Raw genomic sequence first — 15,316 nt, forward strand, 5'->3', positions numbered from 1 at the left:
ACGGATCTTCACCTACTATGTTGGGTACTAGGTTTACCAACTATCTACAACTAACTGTATACTCCGACTATGTACTGCTATAGAAGATTGAGTTGATTTAGAGAGCCAATTAATGGAGGAATTGGACCGAAGACTAAGCTAGACATAAGGTCGAGCACCCGGAGTGCACCCGTCTTCTTCCTCATGAACATCATCATCTTCTTCCTCTCTTCATATTCCAACCAACACCACCACCCATCTCTGCCTCCGTCGATAGTTAGGTGCTTTAGAACCCAAGATTTGAGATAATTTGACACAATGTTATTGAGCCCTTGCTACTTGAAGTCGACCAGATCTATCACCTTTCTTACTTTGCTTCCCTGTTAATTACAAACACAATCCAGTCAATACATTTAGATTGGAGCACGCTTCTTGCTAACAAGCACCGGTGAGAAGCTAAGTTGAAGAACGAGGGAGAGGGCGATGAAGATTGATGTCGCTGCTAAAATGATATTGGCGTTGGAGGTGGGTTTCAACGAGAAAAGGGGTGGCAGAGAAGGAGGACCACGATGGAGACGATGGTGGTGAGAGCTAAGAGTTTCTTCTGGGTTTTTTCTTTGTATGGTTTTCCCTATTTGTTCTAAATGAAGATTCAGTATTAATTCATGGTAAAATTGATTTTGATTGTATAAAATTGAGAGAGAGAGAGAGAGAGAGAGAAAGAAAGAAAGAAAGAAAGAAAGAAAGAGATAGATGAGAGAGAGAGAGAGAGAGAGAAAGAGAGAGAGAGAATAGAGAAGAGAGAGAGAGAGAGAGAGAGAGATTTAATTTTAATTTTTTTAAAAAATCTGAAAATCAGAAAAACAATTAAGAAAAAAACAAAAAATCATATTCACAAGGGCAAATCTATCATTTTGAAAAAAAATCATAATAGATTGGACCAAACAAACAACAAAATGAAAACTTTGGACCTCTGGTACTAGCCCAAACTTTTTTGGACCAAAGTGGTAATTTTTGACAAACCACAGGGACCATTTGTGCAGTTTTGTCTTTTTAGAGTCTAAATTTATCTACAGAACCTAAAGTACATGTAGGAAATCGACTCAGGTCAAAACTACTTAAATTGAGTGAGTTATGCACATTTGAACAACAAAGTCATATTACATTTAATTGTTGAAACATAAAAAATAAAAAAATAATAATAAAATAAATAAAATAAAATAAAATAAGATAAAATAAAAAAAACTTTAATTTGACACGCTTCCTTTTGGGTAGAGATTGCAAAAAAAAAAAAAAAAAAAAAAAAAAAAAAAAAAAACGAACCCCGAAGATTTTGGGGCGAGTCGGATCACTCTTATCGGGTATCGGGTCATTATCGGGTTTTTAGTTCGTGTTCGGGTCTCACCTTAAATCCCATCCCGTATTCCCAATTTCCCACTATTGTGATGAATTTAGTTACGATATTAGACTTTAGTAATTTCTATTTGGTTCACTTATGTTAAGAACTTATTTGTATTTTAAGCCTTTGTAAGGTTTTAATTTTTCAATTGTTTCATTGTAATTTTCCTAATTTTTTATGCCACCATTTTCAGGTTTTGGGTCGGGTTCAGGGATATTTTTAGCCTTGACGGGGCGCCCCAATAAGAAACTCGTCGGGTTTTGGGTCGGGTTCGGGAACAAATATAAATATCGGGTTCGGGTATGGGATATGTCACCCCGCCCCGTTGTCATTCCTACTTTTTGGGCTTGTAACTCATTCAATTTTTAACCAAATGAAGTGTTTTTAGAGTCTAAACTTATCTACAAAACCTAAACTACATGTTGGAAAAAGATTCAGGTGAATACAACTTAAATTGAGTGAGTTATGCACATTTGAACAACAAAGTCATATTACGTTTAAATGCTGAAACATTAAAAAATAATAATAATAATAATAATTCTGATTTGACACGCTTCCTTGCGGGGCTTGTAACCCATTCAGTTTTTAACCAAATCAAACGTTTTTAAAGTCTAAACTTATCTACAAAACTTAAACTACATATAGGAAAAAGATTGTGTGGTTCAGTTCCCGATTTTGGGCCGGTTCCAATGATCGGTTCCTGGTTCCAAAACTTGACAATATTATAGTATCGATCCCGGCCTGACCGGTTACATCGGGTTCTGGTATCAGTTCTAGCCGGTTCCCCGGTTCCTTTGCTCATCCCTACTTTCTAAAGTTAAACATAACAAAAAATCAACACTTTGTCTCCTAGAATTTTATCGTTCGTTCATCCATGAAACTTATCTTATTTTTAATATTTAATATATTAATAATTAATAAGAAAAAATTATAATATATGCGGTTCGGTGCGGTTTTTTTGCGGTTTTTAAAAACTAATAACCGCACCGCAAATTTGCGGTTTTTAAAAAACAGAAAACCTCACCATTGGTTTTTATTGCGATTGCGGTTTATCGGTTGTGATTTTTACGGTTAATTTTAGTTGTTGTGTATTTTTTGCTTACCCCTATAGTTAACCGACCTAGAAGGAGAAAGAGAAAGAAGGGGAAAATAGAGATATCAGTATATCACATGGAGAGATTTGAAGGATGTGATCTTATAATAGTAAGTATATTTCCTTGATACAATGAACATGTATATATACAAACACAAAAACAATGCATGGAAACATTAAGCATAAGTAATGGGCATGTATCTACGTAATGAGTATGACTATAACTAACGAATGGGCCTGACTCTAAGTTATGAGCCCGACTATAACTGAACTCACTTACTAAATTACTAATAGATCATGTCACACGAAGTTTTTTCGGACATTGGGTTTTGTGAACGCATACAAATTAAAAATAAGAATTGAAAGATGGTTGGTTAGTGGCAAGGATGATGTGCAAAGATGGGATGATAGTCGATAGAATACATATGAATAACAATATTAAAGTCATCGATGTCATTGATAGAATAACGAATCAAAATGTAATTTTGTAAAACTAAAAGAAGATTATAAATTTATATTATAGTAGAAAATACCAACAAAAGTGTCGTAGATCACATGACACTGATAAAATAACGAAACAAATTGTAATTTTATAAAACTAAAAGAAGATTATAAATTTGTAATTTAATAGAAAATACCAACAAAAGTGTTGTAGATTTCCTTGTATTGGATAATTTGTCATTTTATTGAGTACAATAATTTTAAATTATTATATAATAATAAAACAAGATCTAAACAAACGTAGTTACAACTTTAGTCCCTAAACTATACTTCATGATACATATTAAGTCAATAAAGATTTCTTTTACACCTTTTGTTCAAAATAATCGATTTCATCTCACTAGGAGTGCTAAACATAACTATGTCGTAATCCATGTACACAAGGCATAGACCTTTAAAGTCACTTTTGTCGATCTACATTAATTTTTTCAACTTCATCCATTTTGACTACGTTTTTTTTTTTTTTTTTTGTTAAATTTTATATGAAGGTTTAAAACATACAATGTAATCATTAATTTGGATCGATATTATATTCATATTATCAAATACATAAAGCACATCATAAATCAAAAGCTCGAATCCTAAACTAAATCTAAACAAACTGCTTTCTCTTCTTCTGGCTAAAAATATTTTGTGTTCTTCGTTCCTCACTTTATAGAAAAACAAGTAAATGTTAGTTAATGTTATAAATGTGTAACAAACTAACTTTTTTTCTTTATAATAAACCAATGATATCTTACGGTAAAATAACAAACTTTTTTAACATGGTTATAGCATCTTTTGTATAAAGGTAATTGTATTTGTAAAAAAGTTAATTCATTAATAATTAATGACATTAACATAAAATATCGAGATTAAGATGGATAGAAAATGAAAATGATATACGAAAACATTACCTCTTTAGTCTTTACCCATAAATGTGATTATTTTAACGAACTTATGCTAACACTTGTAGCCTTTTCGGACCCGAAATGAGACATAAGAGGCAATTTTGAATACCAAATGGAAAAACAAATCTTTATGGACTAAACATGTAAGGTTGTACATAGTTCAGGGACATAATTTGAAGTTTACTCCACTATCAAGCTCCAACTGATACCACACCAATGGAGAATCAAACATACCTTTACGATCCGACTGCAAATATGGGCGGTAAGTTCAATTCAATCTCCCACAGTAGTCTTCAGATGTCAATTTACAAAACTATAATGAATTATCCCAAATCTTCTTCATTGTTTGGATGAATTTGGCGATGTAGGGAGTGAAAAAGCAGTAGCAGGAGAATTTAGTTCGAGTTTATGGCTAGCAACAAATCCAAGCAAGAGATGGGGAGAACTGTTCTTCCTTCTTTACACACCCTTTTGGCTCACGCTTTGTCTCGGTATTGTCGTTCCTTACAAGCTCTACGAGGTAACCCTTTTTAACTTCATGATTTTCGTATCTTCGCACTTGTGTTCATCAATCGAATCCGCTGTTATGAAGCTGGATCAGTAGAATATCTGAATTATTGTTTCAGATTTCGAATTGGTCTTTGATAGATTCATGGATTATAACATTATGCAAAATGTGAAGAACTTGAAAATTGGAAACACGTATTCGCCGAAATGATTATAATCCGAAATTAAACTAGTTCGTTTGATTTGAATGATGGGGGGACATGGAAGTTGACTTCTACAGTTCATAACTCAAATTTAAACCTACCTTTTGGTATATCTTATGATTATGGAATATTGATGTCACTTTTCCACCAACATTTTTAGATTCGAATGATTCTTATAGAACTTTGTTGTGGTCATCAAATGTTGTTGAAAAGGTCAAAACCACCATTGATTTTGAGCTAATAAATATCTCATTCTACTTTGTATGATTCCATTAACAGGATTTCAAGGAGTTGGAGTATTTGCTTCTAGGGCTCATTTCTGTGCTTCCTGCTTTTCTTATACCAATATTTGTGGTTGGAAAGGTGAGTGCGTTTGTTTACTTCAATCCTCATCAGTGATTTCATATCACCAAAAGAGTATATGAATATCTCAACAATGGAATCTGTAACATGAAGAATCAGACATATTTATTATTTACAGTCCTTTTACTTCATGTTTTCTTTTCCAGGCAGATCGTAGTCTCAACTGGAAAGATAGGTATTGGGTGAAGGCAAGTAATCGTTTTTAATTATTATTAATATTATATATAATTTACACAAGTTTTCCTACTTAACATATAATTTATAATATTGATTCAGGCAAGTTTATGGATAATTATATTTAGCTATGTTGGGAATTACTTTTGGACCCATTATTTTTTCACAGTCCTGGGTGCCTCCTACACCTTTCCATCATGGAAGATGAACAATGTAAGCCATTATTATGCACAAATTTCAGGAATTAGCAACATACTTATACTACATTGCTATTTGCCTTTTCTGTTTGCTATGTGATTATAAAGAAAAAGAAAAATGATTATTAAATTATTTTTTTCAGGTACCCCACACGACCTTTCTCTTAACAAATGTTTGTTTTTTATTTTACCATGTGACATCAAATTTAACACTCCGTAGACTACAACATGCTATTGCTCACTTGCCAATGAAAACACAGTGGATTATTAAATCTGCATGGATTCTAGCTCTTTCTTACTTTATTGCATACCTAGAGACTGTGGCTATTTCAAATGTAAGTAAATTTTGAAATCTATGTTTTTGTTATATTTATTGAAATAATGATTTTTTTTGTGCAGTTCCCTTATTATACATTTGTGGACCGAACATTAATGTACAAAGTTGGTTCATTGTTTTATGCGATCTACTTTCTCGTAAGCTTTCCAATGTTTCTAAGGTAAGAAGTTGATATTTGAATGTGAGTAACGCAGTGATGAATCTCAGTGGATTATGGTAGAAAGGCCACTATGTCACTTACATTGTTTGATTGTGTTATTGATGTTTATAGGATTGATGAGAAAGTGGGAGATCCATGGGACCTACCGCGGGTGGCTGTTGATGCTTTAGGGGCGGCTATGCTTGTTACGATAATACTTGACTTGTGGCGACTTTTTTTGGGGCCGATTGTTCCTATTTTGGATGCCAAACAATGTGCTCAGCCTGGCTTGCCTTGGTTCCCTGGACACACTGAACTCTAATTTGATGATTTTTTTTTTTTTTTGGTAATTTAGATGCTTTTTAATGCAGTTCGGAACAATGTTTAACTGTTGTTTTAAAGTTGTCATTGTTAGAAATTTGGGGATGAAAACCGGGGTTTGGTGATCAAATTTGGATATTTCCTGGATTGTGTATGGTCACTTTCCATTTTGATATTTATTTCTCCCTTATAATGGGATAATTCGTGAGAACTGATATGGATTTTTAGATTTTATCAAAGTTCCAAATAGGTGAATGAGTATATATTTACTTGTGTATCCAAAAATTGGATAAGGTTAAAGAACCATCACAAATTCGAAAGTCACCAGATCCTAACCAAAGGAATTAGCAACAACAGAGACCAAATTTGCAGTTCTCTATATTTATTTTTTTGGATTTTGAGTCAAGTAAAGCATTTTATGTGAACATCAATAATGACATTAATGATCATGGATCGTTTCTTATTAAGTTCCTCTTCTGGTTCATAGCATTTATTTTGTTCATATTTTCTCTATATCGTCTCAAAGCCCACTTAAGGTATACCAGAAATACACATATAAAATTGTCATTGATATAAATCACAACACTAGTTACAAAATCGTCTTGGATACATTATTAGTAAAAATGATCAACAAAAACCTATATATGTCGATAAAAAAAATATAACAAGAAAAGCTAAAAAAACAGCGAGAGAAATGCCTCAAAAACCTGTGTCAAAAACTCTGAAAACTAAAACCTTATTTCACCTTGTCTATCTTGAGGAGCAACCAACTGCCACAAAGAGCCATACGCTGGAATTTTAGCTGCTTCCACCCCAAGACCCGCAAGGTTGCGCCCATATTCCTGTACATTAACACCATACTTTCATTTTAGGTCCTTACTTGAGGTTTATGTAACATTTTTAGTCCCTGTTGATATTTTTGGTTTGGGATGAAAATGAAAATGAAAATGAAAATGAAAATACCTGAATGTCGAGAAATAACTGCATGCAAATTCTATCGGTTTCAGAAACATTATGATCAGAGACATCTGATGTGGCGCCAGCTCGTCTCTGGGCACCTAAACGTATTCTCTGAAGTGAAGTCTCTGTTTTTCTTGCTGTGTTGACAATATCAGCAGCCAGGTCATTATAACGCCCAGTAATCTTCACTGCAGCTCCTTCTATCAGTTTACCTCTTCTATCCTCTCTTAAATATGTCATAGCTCTTTCACCCTCCACAAAAACCTGTCCACTTTCTTATTAATCCCTATAGTATACACCCTCAATTTTTCAATAAAAAAAAAAGATACATACCTTCAAGGGGCGCAACACCCCTGACACATAATGGGAATGTCTCACAGGAGGTGGTTTTTTGGTCATTCTGTAAGCAGCAACTATCCCGTGTAGTTGTTTCAGTTCCTGTAATTATATTTTTTTATTAGCAATGGATGATGTTACAAAAAAAAAAAAATTAAAATATGTACCTCGTTTGACTTTTCAACTAATGTTTCAATGATTGAATCAATGACAGAAGGGACAAGATCTTTAAGAGATTGACCCCCTTGTAGAATGCTGTTTTTAACAGTGTCAACAACTTGGGTAGAGCAGGAATTTAGAATCTTTAACACGTGTTCAATGTACTTCCCACAAATCTCTGTGGCTAGATGATCTAAATCATGAATTATCTGCAAAACAAAACAAAATTAATCTGGGGAAAAAACAGAATATAAAACTTATTTTAAAAAAAAAATGAAGAAGAAAGGGAAAAAACATACATAAACAAAATCATCTGGGGCAGCAGCAAGTGCCCATTCAAAGCCTGAGTTACGGGTACTACGAGCAGAGAGTCCAGCTGACAACCAATTTGCATATCTGTGCATCAATTTTTTGCCACGTCAGCAATATTATTATTAATTTAAAAAAAAAAACAACTATAAATTGGTTAAAATTTGATTGGAAAATCAACCTAGATATCAGTTGCAGAGTTAAGCGAAGAAATTTATCAGAGATAGAAAGGACAAGAACGTCTTCTCGCCAACAGGAATTGAGGCATTCTAAAAGAGTAAGACTTTGCTTTAAAGTCACGTGCTGAGAACTTCCCTGGTCGGAATCGGAATCGGAATCTGACTTCGGAATTGGAGTTAGACTTGAACCAACAAATGCAGAATCTAATGAACCTGCTATTTCCTGAAACCTACAAGTAAGATGCATGTGAATTAGGTGTGTTTGGTTGGATTTGGATGGATCATGGAATTGAATCACAAAAGAATGGAATGGGTTATTACATTCCATGATTTATATGTAAAATTGTAAATCCAATACATTTAACTCTACTCACTAGAATATTTTAATTATATTAATTACTTTCCAATTTAGGGAATTGGAAGTACCTCAATGAGAAATACACCCCAATGTTCCATTGTTTAAGGAAATCTACATATACAGCTTCAGCTCGAAAGTTGGCAACAGCAGATCTTGAAGGACAGTATCCTTAAATAACAATACAAAGTTAAATCCAAACAATAAGCAACTCAAATACAAATCCAGATAAAGGAAATAAGAATTTATTCTATTACCTTCTAAATCAGCCAAAAAACCAAGACTTGACTTGTAATTTTTCAAGAACTCTGTAGGTCTTCCAGGAGAAAAAGCCCCTGGCTTTCCCTGCTGAATTGCCCAAAGAACCTCCTTAAGAATTGAATTCGCAAGAAAACTAAAAACATGCAAACCCGAATTTTCTGCAATAGTAAGGCACAATTATATAGTAAAGGTCTCCACCAAAAAGCTCTTTATATTGTTAATGGTATAGGAATAAAGAATTGAGCATATTTATACCTGTAGAAGAAATCTCCAACAAAAATGTACAATCTTGAGCAATGAGATTCTTGATTTGTTTAAAGTCTTCTTCAAGCTCATCACCAGTGGACCCACCAACCATTCCAGATGAAGTGTAGGGAATCACTTTCTGAACTAATGGTGCAACCACTGTTGATCTGAATATCTCTTCTGCATTATGGGTGTTGTCAACAGAAGCATAAGCACGTAAGCAATTGTATACTGCATTTTCATCTTTGTGTATCAATCCATCTACAAAACAGTGTCCCAAACTTGTGTCCAGCAATAAGCTGGCATTTTGTATCCTCTTTTCCATGTTCTCAATAAAAGGCAGGTTCTGTACTGCCGTTAAGACAGAAAGAATGTGTGTAAGTTACTAAGACAGGATTGATCAAGAAAGAGGAGTAAATTTTTGTGTATATTAAAGTGGAAAGACCTTGGCATGAGCAAAGTAGAACTTTAGCCTGTTCATTTCACTAGCAATTCTTTCCAAAAGCATGCTTTGAGTTTCCCTGAGATTGATTCCAATTTCAGCATGCTGTACAGAGACACCGTTGCTTAAATGACCCTTTTCTGTAGTGTGTAGATCTCCATTTGATCCATCAGCAGGTACATTATGTAGCTCCTTTATTAGTTTCTCAACCTGCAATCGCAATAACAAAACTTCGTAAATCCCTAAATTAAGATGCAGCTTCTAAAAGTGTAGCTTGGGGATCCAGATGTTTTACTCGATGTAAACCATGGGAGAGCAGTTAAGTTAAGCACTATTGCTCAAAGATCAACTAAATCCGCGTGAAATAGACTAATGAATCGAAATTTGTGAAGTTGATTAAGCTCCAAGAGGTTCACATTACCTTGGAGACGACATGAGAAGTATCAATCAAAAGTTCCAAGATCTCTCTAGCAGCAGAAGCCTCCGCTCTTTGTCTAAGTCCACCCTGTAATGATACAAGCGACCCTTCAACCGCCCCTCGGAACCCCAATATTTTCTCACGGATCTCAATGAGTGGTGCCCTCATACGCAAAACAGCGGCATCGACATCTACAAGTTTGGTGCTGAGATTCACGAAGTCAGCATAATCTCGGTTAATTAGCTCTACTAGTTCATGTTTAAGGGATGAAAGATGAGATTGCAGCTCCGATCTTAGGGTTTCAAAGGGCACAAAGGTTCGTAGATCGGAGATGTATGATTCCGAGTCGAAATCAGGGCTGAGGAATGAGGATTGTTTAAACCATAAGGGATGGGAGTCGATTGGATCGCCGAAGAGGTCAGCGGTGGCGGTACGCGGTTGAGTAGATAGTTGATGTGACGTTACCGGTGGCTGTTCTTGCTGGATCCCCATCGGAGAGGGAGAGATTTAGCTGTCTGTACCCTTTGTGCAGATTGTGAAGTAAAACCGCAAAGGGGAGAAGAACAGATCCAATGGGTGAGCCTTACTCCTACCCTCATACAAAATTTTATTTATATTAATCTTTGATCATCGAGTTAAAGTTTGTTTATCTAAGGGTGGTAATCACAAAAATATGAATGAAAAAAAAAAAAAAAAATTGTAACAAAATAACCATATTAGTTTCCATCTATAACCATTCGATCATTGTGAAGTATTACTTAGGAATTAGCTAAAAGAATAATACAGTATTTATTTTGTATGTATTTAGTTATTATTGATTTTTTTTCTTGTAAAATAAGCATTTTAATTTATTGTTTTATACATATCAAATGATTGTTACTGGCTACTCCAGATTAAGTTATCGGTTTGTAACCATTTAGTTTTCTTTATGATAAGTTTTATCTAGGTTTTGCTCGTGTGATATTTTATATGGGACAATCATTAATGAGATGTTCATATAAGTGGTTCGTCCATCACTTATATTATTAATAGAATTCACGAATCTGTCAAATAATGTTTGTGTCATACAACGAGATTCTTTGTGGTTGCTTTCTCCGAACTCGAATTTGCACTTCCAAGGCAAAATAACACCTTAAAAGAGTTTAGAGTTTTCCTAATTTCTTAGTATGTCGATTTTGACTATTTTCAACATACTGGTTTTATGTTCTTTTCAAGTTGAACCGAATTTTGAAGATGAGCTTGCAGCTGTTAAATATGAGATTTTATGCCTCAACCACATTGAATCGTAGAATACTAAAGCCCTATAACAATTAGGGTTCAGTCGTGAGGACATAGGAGACGCGTCGTGAACTTCTATTGATTAATTAATCACTAATAAATTAAACAAATTGGATCCCTAATAAAAATCTCATGACAATAATTGCTTAAATTTGTTATTATGTGTAACCCAAAATGACTTTGTTATTAACAATAATATTACGAACTATTATAAATATAAACACTATTTCCTACAATTGAAATCACTATCGCTAATTTATTTTATTCATCTTATGTAATGTTGTTGTGTTGCTATTAAATGAAGTTTGTATTGGTATTAAATATGGTTAGTATTGTATTATAATAGTTACGAATATCAAAAAGACAATGTTATTATCAAAACCAAGACAAAGTAACACATGATTCCATTGCACATACGAGCCACGTATAAGAATACATCATTAATGATTATCTCAGGTAGAATGTCACATGAGAAAAACCTGAAGAAACTCGTCATAATGACTGAATATGTATAAAAACAATAATGACTTATTTTGCAAAAATAATAATAATAATGATGACTAAATGTGTACAAACAAATAACTTAAACTGAAGTAGTCAGTCATAAAGGTTAAATGCGTACATATTCAATAAGTTATAGGGTTTATTTTATAACAAATAAATAAGAATGACTAAACGTGTATAAAATAAGAACTATATTACCCTTTTAGATTATTTTCCCTCTTACTTATGTTGCTAAGTGATATTTTATGAGAATTTTGATTGGAATTTTATTGTTTACTCTTCTTACTTATGTTGCTAAGTGGTACTTTATGAGAATTTTGATTGGAATTTTATTGTTTAACGGGAATTAGATTTTACTGACAAATTTTCACTTATTTTTTTACTTTAGCGAAATTATAGTAACTTGATTACATAAAGAGCAATTATATTGTTTAAAATAAAAACATTTAAACTTATTTGTAGTCGAATGTCGTTAAATAGAATTGCCGAGTTTTGGAATAAATATTAATTATTATATTGTTTTTCACAACTCTCACTAAATTGGGTTATTGTATTAAGACATAATCATTATAAGAATTTTGTAAAACATTTTTTTTTTTATTTTTTTTCGAAGTTATACTTTGTTTGGCTATGTGTTATATTTTTATTTTCATACACGAATAACTAGTATTTTACATTTTATGTTGTGTTTATAAGTTTTATATTGAGAACCAATGATTTTACATGCCATTTCTAAGTTTTACATTCACAACCAATGATTTTGTTTAGTGTTTAGAAGTCTAAAGCTCTGGTGCATCGTTCAAAATAAGAGATGAAGATAATCAAATGTAATGAAAGGATATAAGCAAGATTAATTCATAATAAACTCAAAATGCATGTGTACGACAAAGATGGTGGAAGATATGAATACATATTTGGCGTAATGTTTGGTACATTGCGAAAGCACTTACTTTGCGATATGAATCATATTTTTTGAATGGAGGTATGAATTGCATAACAACACAATAAGGTTTCACTATCCTTTCAAAAAACACTGTCAATTTTGCAAATTTCTTTTCCTAACAACACCAACAAATGTCAATTTTAGGTTTAGCAAGCCATTTGTGAAACGTCAAATTTTCAACTATATATACAATAATTTTGGAAATATAATCAAATATCTTAAAAAAATCTTTGAGCTTGCTTTATCTTAAATCGGAAATAAAAGTCATGCAATGAAATATATATAGATTATTTATTTATATTAAGGGGTGTGGAAGTGTTGTGATATGTGTTTGGGACTTAACGTCGTAGCTTGATGATTTCAACTAGGTAGAGTGTAACATCAATAAAAATCAAGCTAATTTAAAACATTTTCAATCATTCAAAACCATTAAGTTATTACAAAATGTTTTCAAAATGGTTTAGACATTAGAGTATCCCAGAAATCAATATCATAAAAATGAGAGGAGGTGCACGATCACTTCTTCGCCTTTTCGCGATCATCTGAGGTACCTGAAACAAAATCCAAAACTATAAGTCCGAAGCTTAGTGAGTTTCCCCTAATATACGCGCACAACAAGTAACACATATAATAACAGCATACAATGGGCCCAGTTAACCATCGGGTTGGAATGCCCCAGACCCTCAACCATCGGTCGGAATGCCAACATACTATCGGTCTAGTCATCCTCGGGATGTTATACTCCCGGCCCACAACCATCGGGTTGGAATGCCCACATACTACGAGTCCAATCATCCTCGGGATGGAATACCTACGACCTACATCCATCGGGTTGGAATGCTGTTTGTTGGCTCTTGCACAAAGCAGATAAGCCTCAACCACTAATCAAACATGTGCACATATATCATATAATCACATAAAAGTATATAGACAGACAAACCGATCTAACAGATCATAATAGCATAATAACATCCTATTTACTAGGATACCGATCTAGCATATCATAATAGCATAATATCATCCTATCTACCAGGAGACTGATCTAACAAATCATAACAACATAATAACATCCTATCTACCAAGATATTGATCTAACGGTTCATACGATACTCGAGCATATAACATATCAGGATAACAATCCAAAAAATGTCAGCCTTGGTGCCTTCAACCCTTGAGTATAATGTGTTGGGTTTTCTACGCATCAAATACACTCTAAAACTAGGTAGCGAAAATCAAAACAACAATGTTCCTAAGTGTACATACATCCTATGGATCTATGGCTTCATGCTAATTACATCAACCCTAGAAAACATAAAAACAAAAAAGAAAACATACCTCTTATGTAGCCCTTGATCTCCATGCTTGAGATCTTGAACCTCCATGAAGTTGCTTGGATGAAAGGATCCAAACCAGAATCCCTCTAATGGTATTACACCCAATGACACCAAAGAGTGGGATAAAAATAACTAGGAGAAGGGTCAATTTCACAAACCTAAAAGGGTTAGAAATCGTCCCTAAGAGGGGGAGGAAGAAGGGTTGGCGAATACTTCAAGCCAAGGTGCAAGGAGGAATGAAATCCCTAAGGCCATATTTATAGCCTTGGATGCCTCCTGGGTTTTTGTACTCCTTCCCATGTGGGATGGAGGCATAACCACGAAATTTCACTCCTTTCCCATGTGGGATGGAGTGATTTTCATCCAACCATAATTCCATAAGGTTCTGGAACATTCCTAATTAACCAACTATCGATTAATGAACATTCAACCCTTTAAATAATTAATCTGTTAATTAATTCCCAAAATATATTTCCAATTAGTTTCTAATTAATTATTATCCATAATAATTAATAAATCAATTTCTCCTTTATTTATTCTACTCAATTTAGGTCTTAGGGGCTGATTTGTGCATGTTTAGCCCTATATTTAGTATAGATTTTTATCATTTATTAGCTAATTAATTGAATACTATGGACAAAAGGTACTTAATTATGTTTGAATTATAATTTCAGTCCAAAAGAAGTGTTCGGAAGCAAAAGGAAGCAAGAGCGGCTATCAGGAAGCTTTAGAGTGAACAAAAGAAGAAATGATCAAAAAACACAAAGGATTCGGCGAGTAGGGACGTCTACTTGACGAGTTCCCACGAAGATTCGCGGAGCAGAAGAGTCCTTGACTTGTCGTACACGGGCATTTAATGAGGGACTCGACGAGTCGAGTCGAATCTATAAAAGAAACCCTCCATATCGATAGACGAGACTTCTGAGAACCCTGGGAGGAGAAGCTGCGATTCAAAACGAAGAAAGGCACCTGGAAGAGTGAAGATTCAACCCAATTCAAGTTTTAAAGGACAACTAAGGCATACTTTGATTTATCTTAACCAAATCTAGTACTTAAGCCATGTTTATGTTATTAAATTTGTTTTTGAGTTTTCTATTGCCCTAATCATGAGCTAAACTTGCTAGCTTCTGTTTGGGTAGGACAATTTTGAGACTATGGTTTGATTGATGGTAGAATTAACTTTTAATTGGTAATTTTGTTAAATTAAGCTTGTTAAAGATCCTTATGCATTAACTATAACTATTTTCTGTTAATAGGAAGGCAGTTAGGCTGCATGAACATCTCTTAATTGTTTACCTCATGTGATTTATGTGAACACTTTATTATGTGCCTAAGATTAGTGAATGTGAAACTATGATTAATTAGAGAATGGGTAAGTTAACGTAGGGATGAGAATTTGGACCGAAAACCCGAACCGAACCGAACCGAACCAAATTAGACCTGAATAAGCAATTCGATTCGATTTTCGGGTATCTATATAAGGATTTTT

General features: G+C 33.7%; 2 protein-coding genes across 2 annotated transcripts; one reads left to right on the forward strand and one right to left on the reverse strand.

The window, feature by feature from the left end:
* Positions 1-3,979: 3,979 nt before the first annotated feature.
* On the forward strand, positions 3,980-6,314 carry CPI1 (cyclopropyl isomerase). Its single transcript, XM_078991009.1, has 8 exons — positions 3,980-4,124; positions 4,231-4,382; positions 4,852-4,935; positions 5,082-5,123; positions 5,212-5,322; positions 5,450-5,641; positions 5,706-5,803; positions 5,915-6,314. The coding sequence occupies exons 1-8, from the start codon at positions 4,079-4,081 to the stop codon at positions 6,102-6,104; spliced, it is 915 nt and encodes a 304-aa protein (XP_078847135.1). The 5' UTR covers positions 3,980-4,078; the 3' UTR covers positions 6,105-6,314.
* A 337-nt stretch (positions 6,315-6,651) lies between these two features.
* LOC145042566 (oligomeric golgi complex subunit-like protein) lies at positions 6,652-10,373 on the reverse strand. The gene is made up of 11 exons (XM_078991010.1): positions 9,772-10,373; positions 9,354-9,560; positions 8,918-9,254; positions 8,659-8,820; positions 8,473-8,572; positions 8,049-8,276; positions 7,858-7,954; positions 7,567-7,767; positions 7,397-7,501; positions 7,067-7,327; positions 6,652-6,945 (listed from the first exon to the last, which is right to left on the reverse strand). The coding sequence occupies exons 1-11, from the start codon at positions 10,258-10,260 to the stop codon at positions 6,832-6,834; spliced, it is 2,301 nt and encodes a 766-aa protein (XP_078847136.1). The 5' UTR covers positions 10,261-10,373; the 3' UTR covers positions 6,652-6,831.
* Between the last annotated feature and the right edge of the window lie 4,943 nt (positions 10,374-15,316).

The sequence above is a fragment of the Lactuca saligna genome, chromosome 4 (assembly GCF_052625555.1).
Source record: "Lactuca saligna cultivar CGN05327 chromosome 4, ASM5262555v1, whole genome shotgun sequence".
In the NCBI taxonomy this organism is placed as follows: domain Eukaryota; kingdom Viridiplantae; phylum Streptophyta; class Magnoliopsida; order Asterales; family Asteraceae; genus Lactuca; species Lactuca saligna.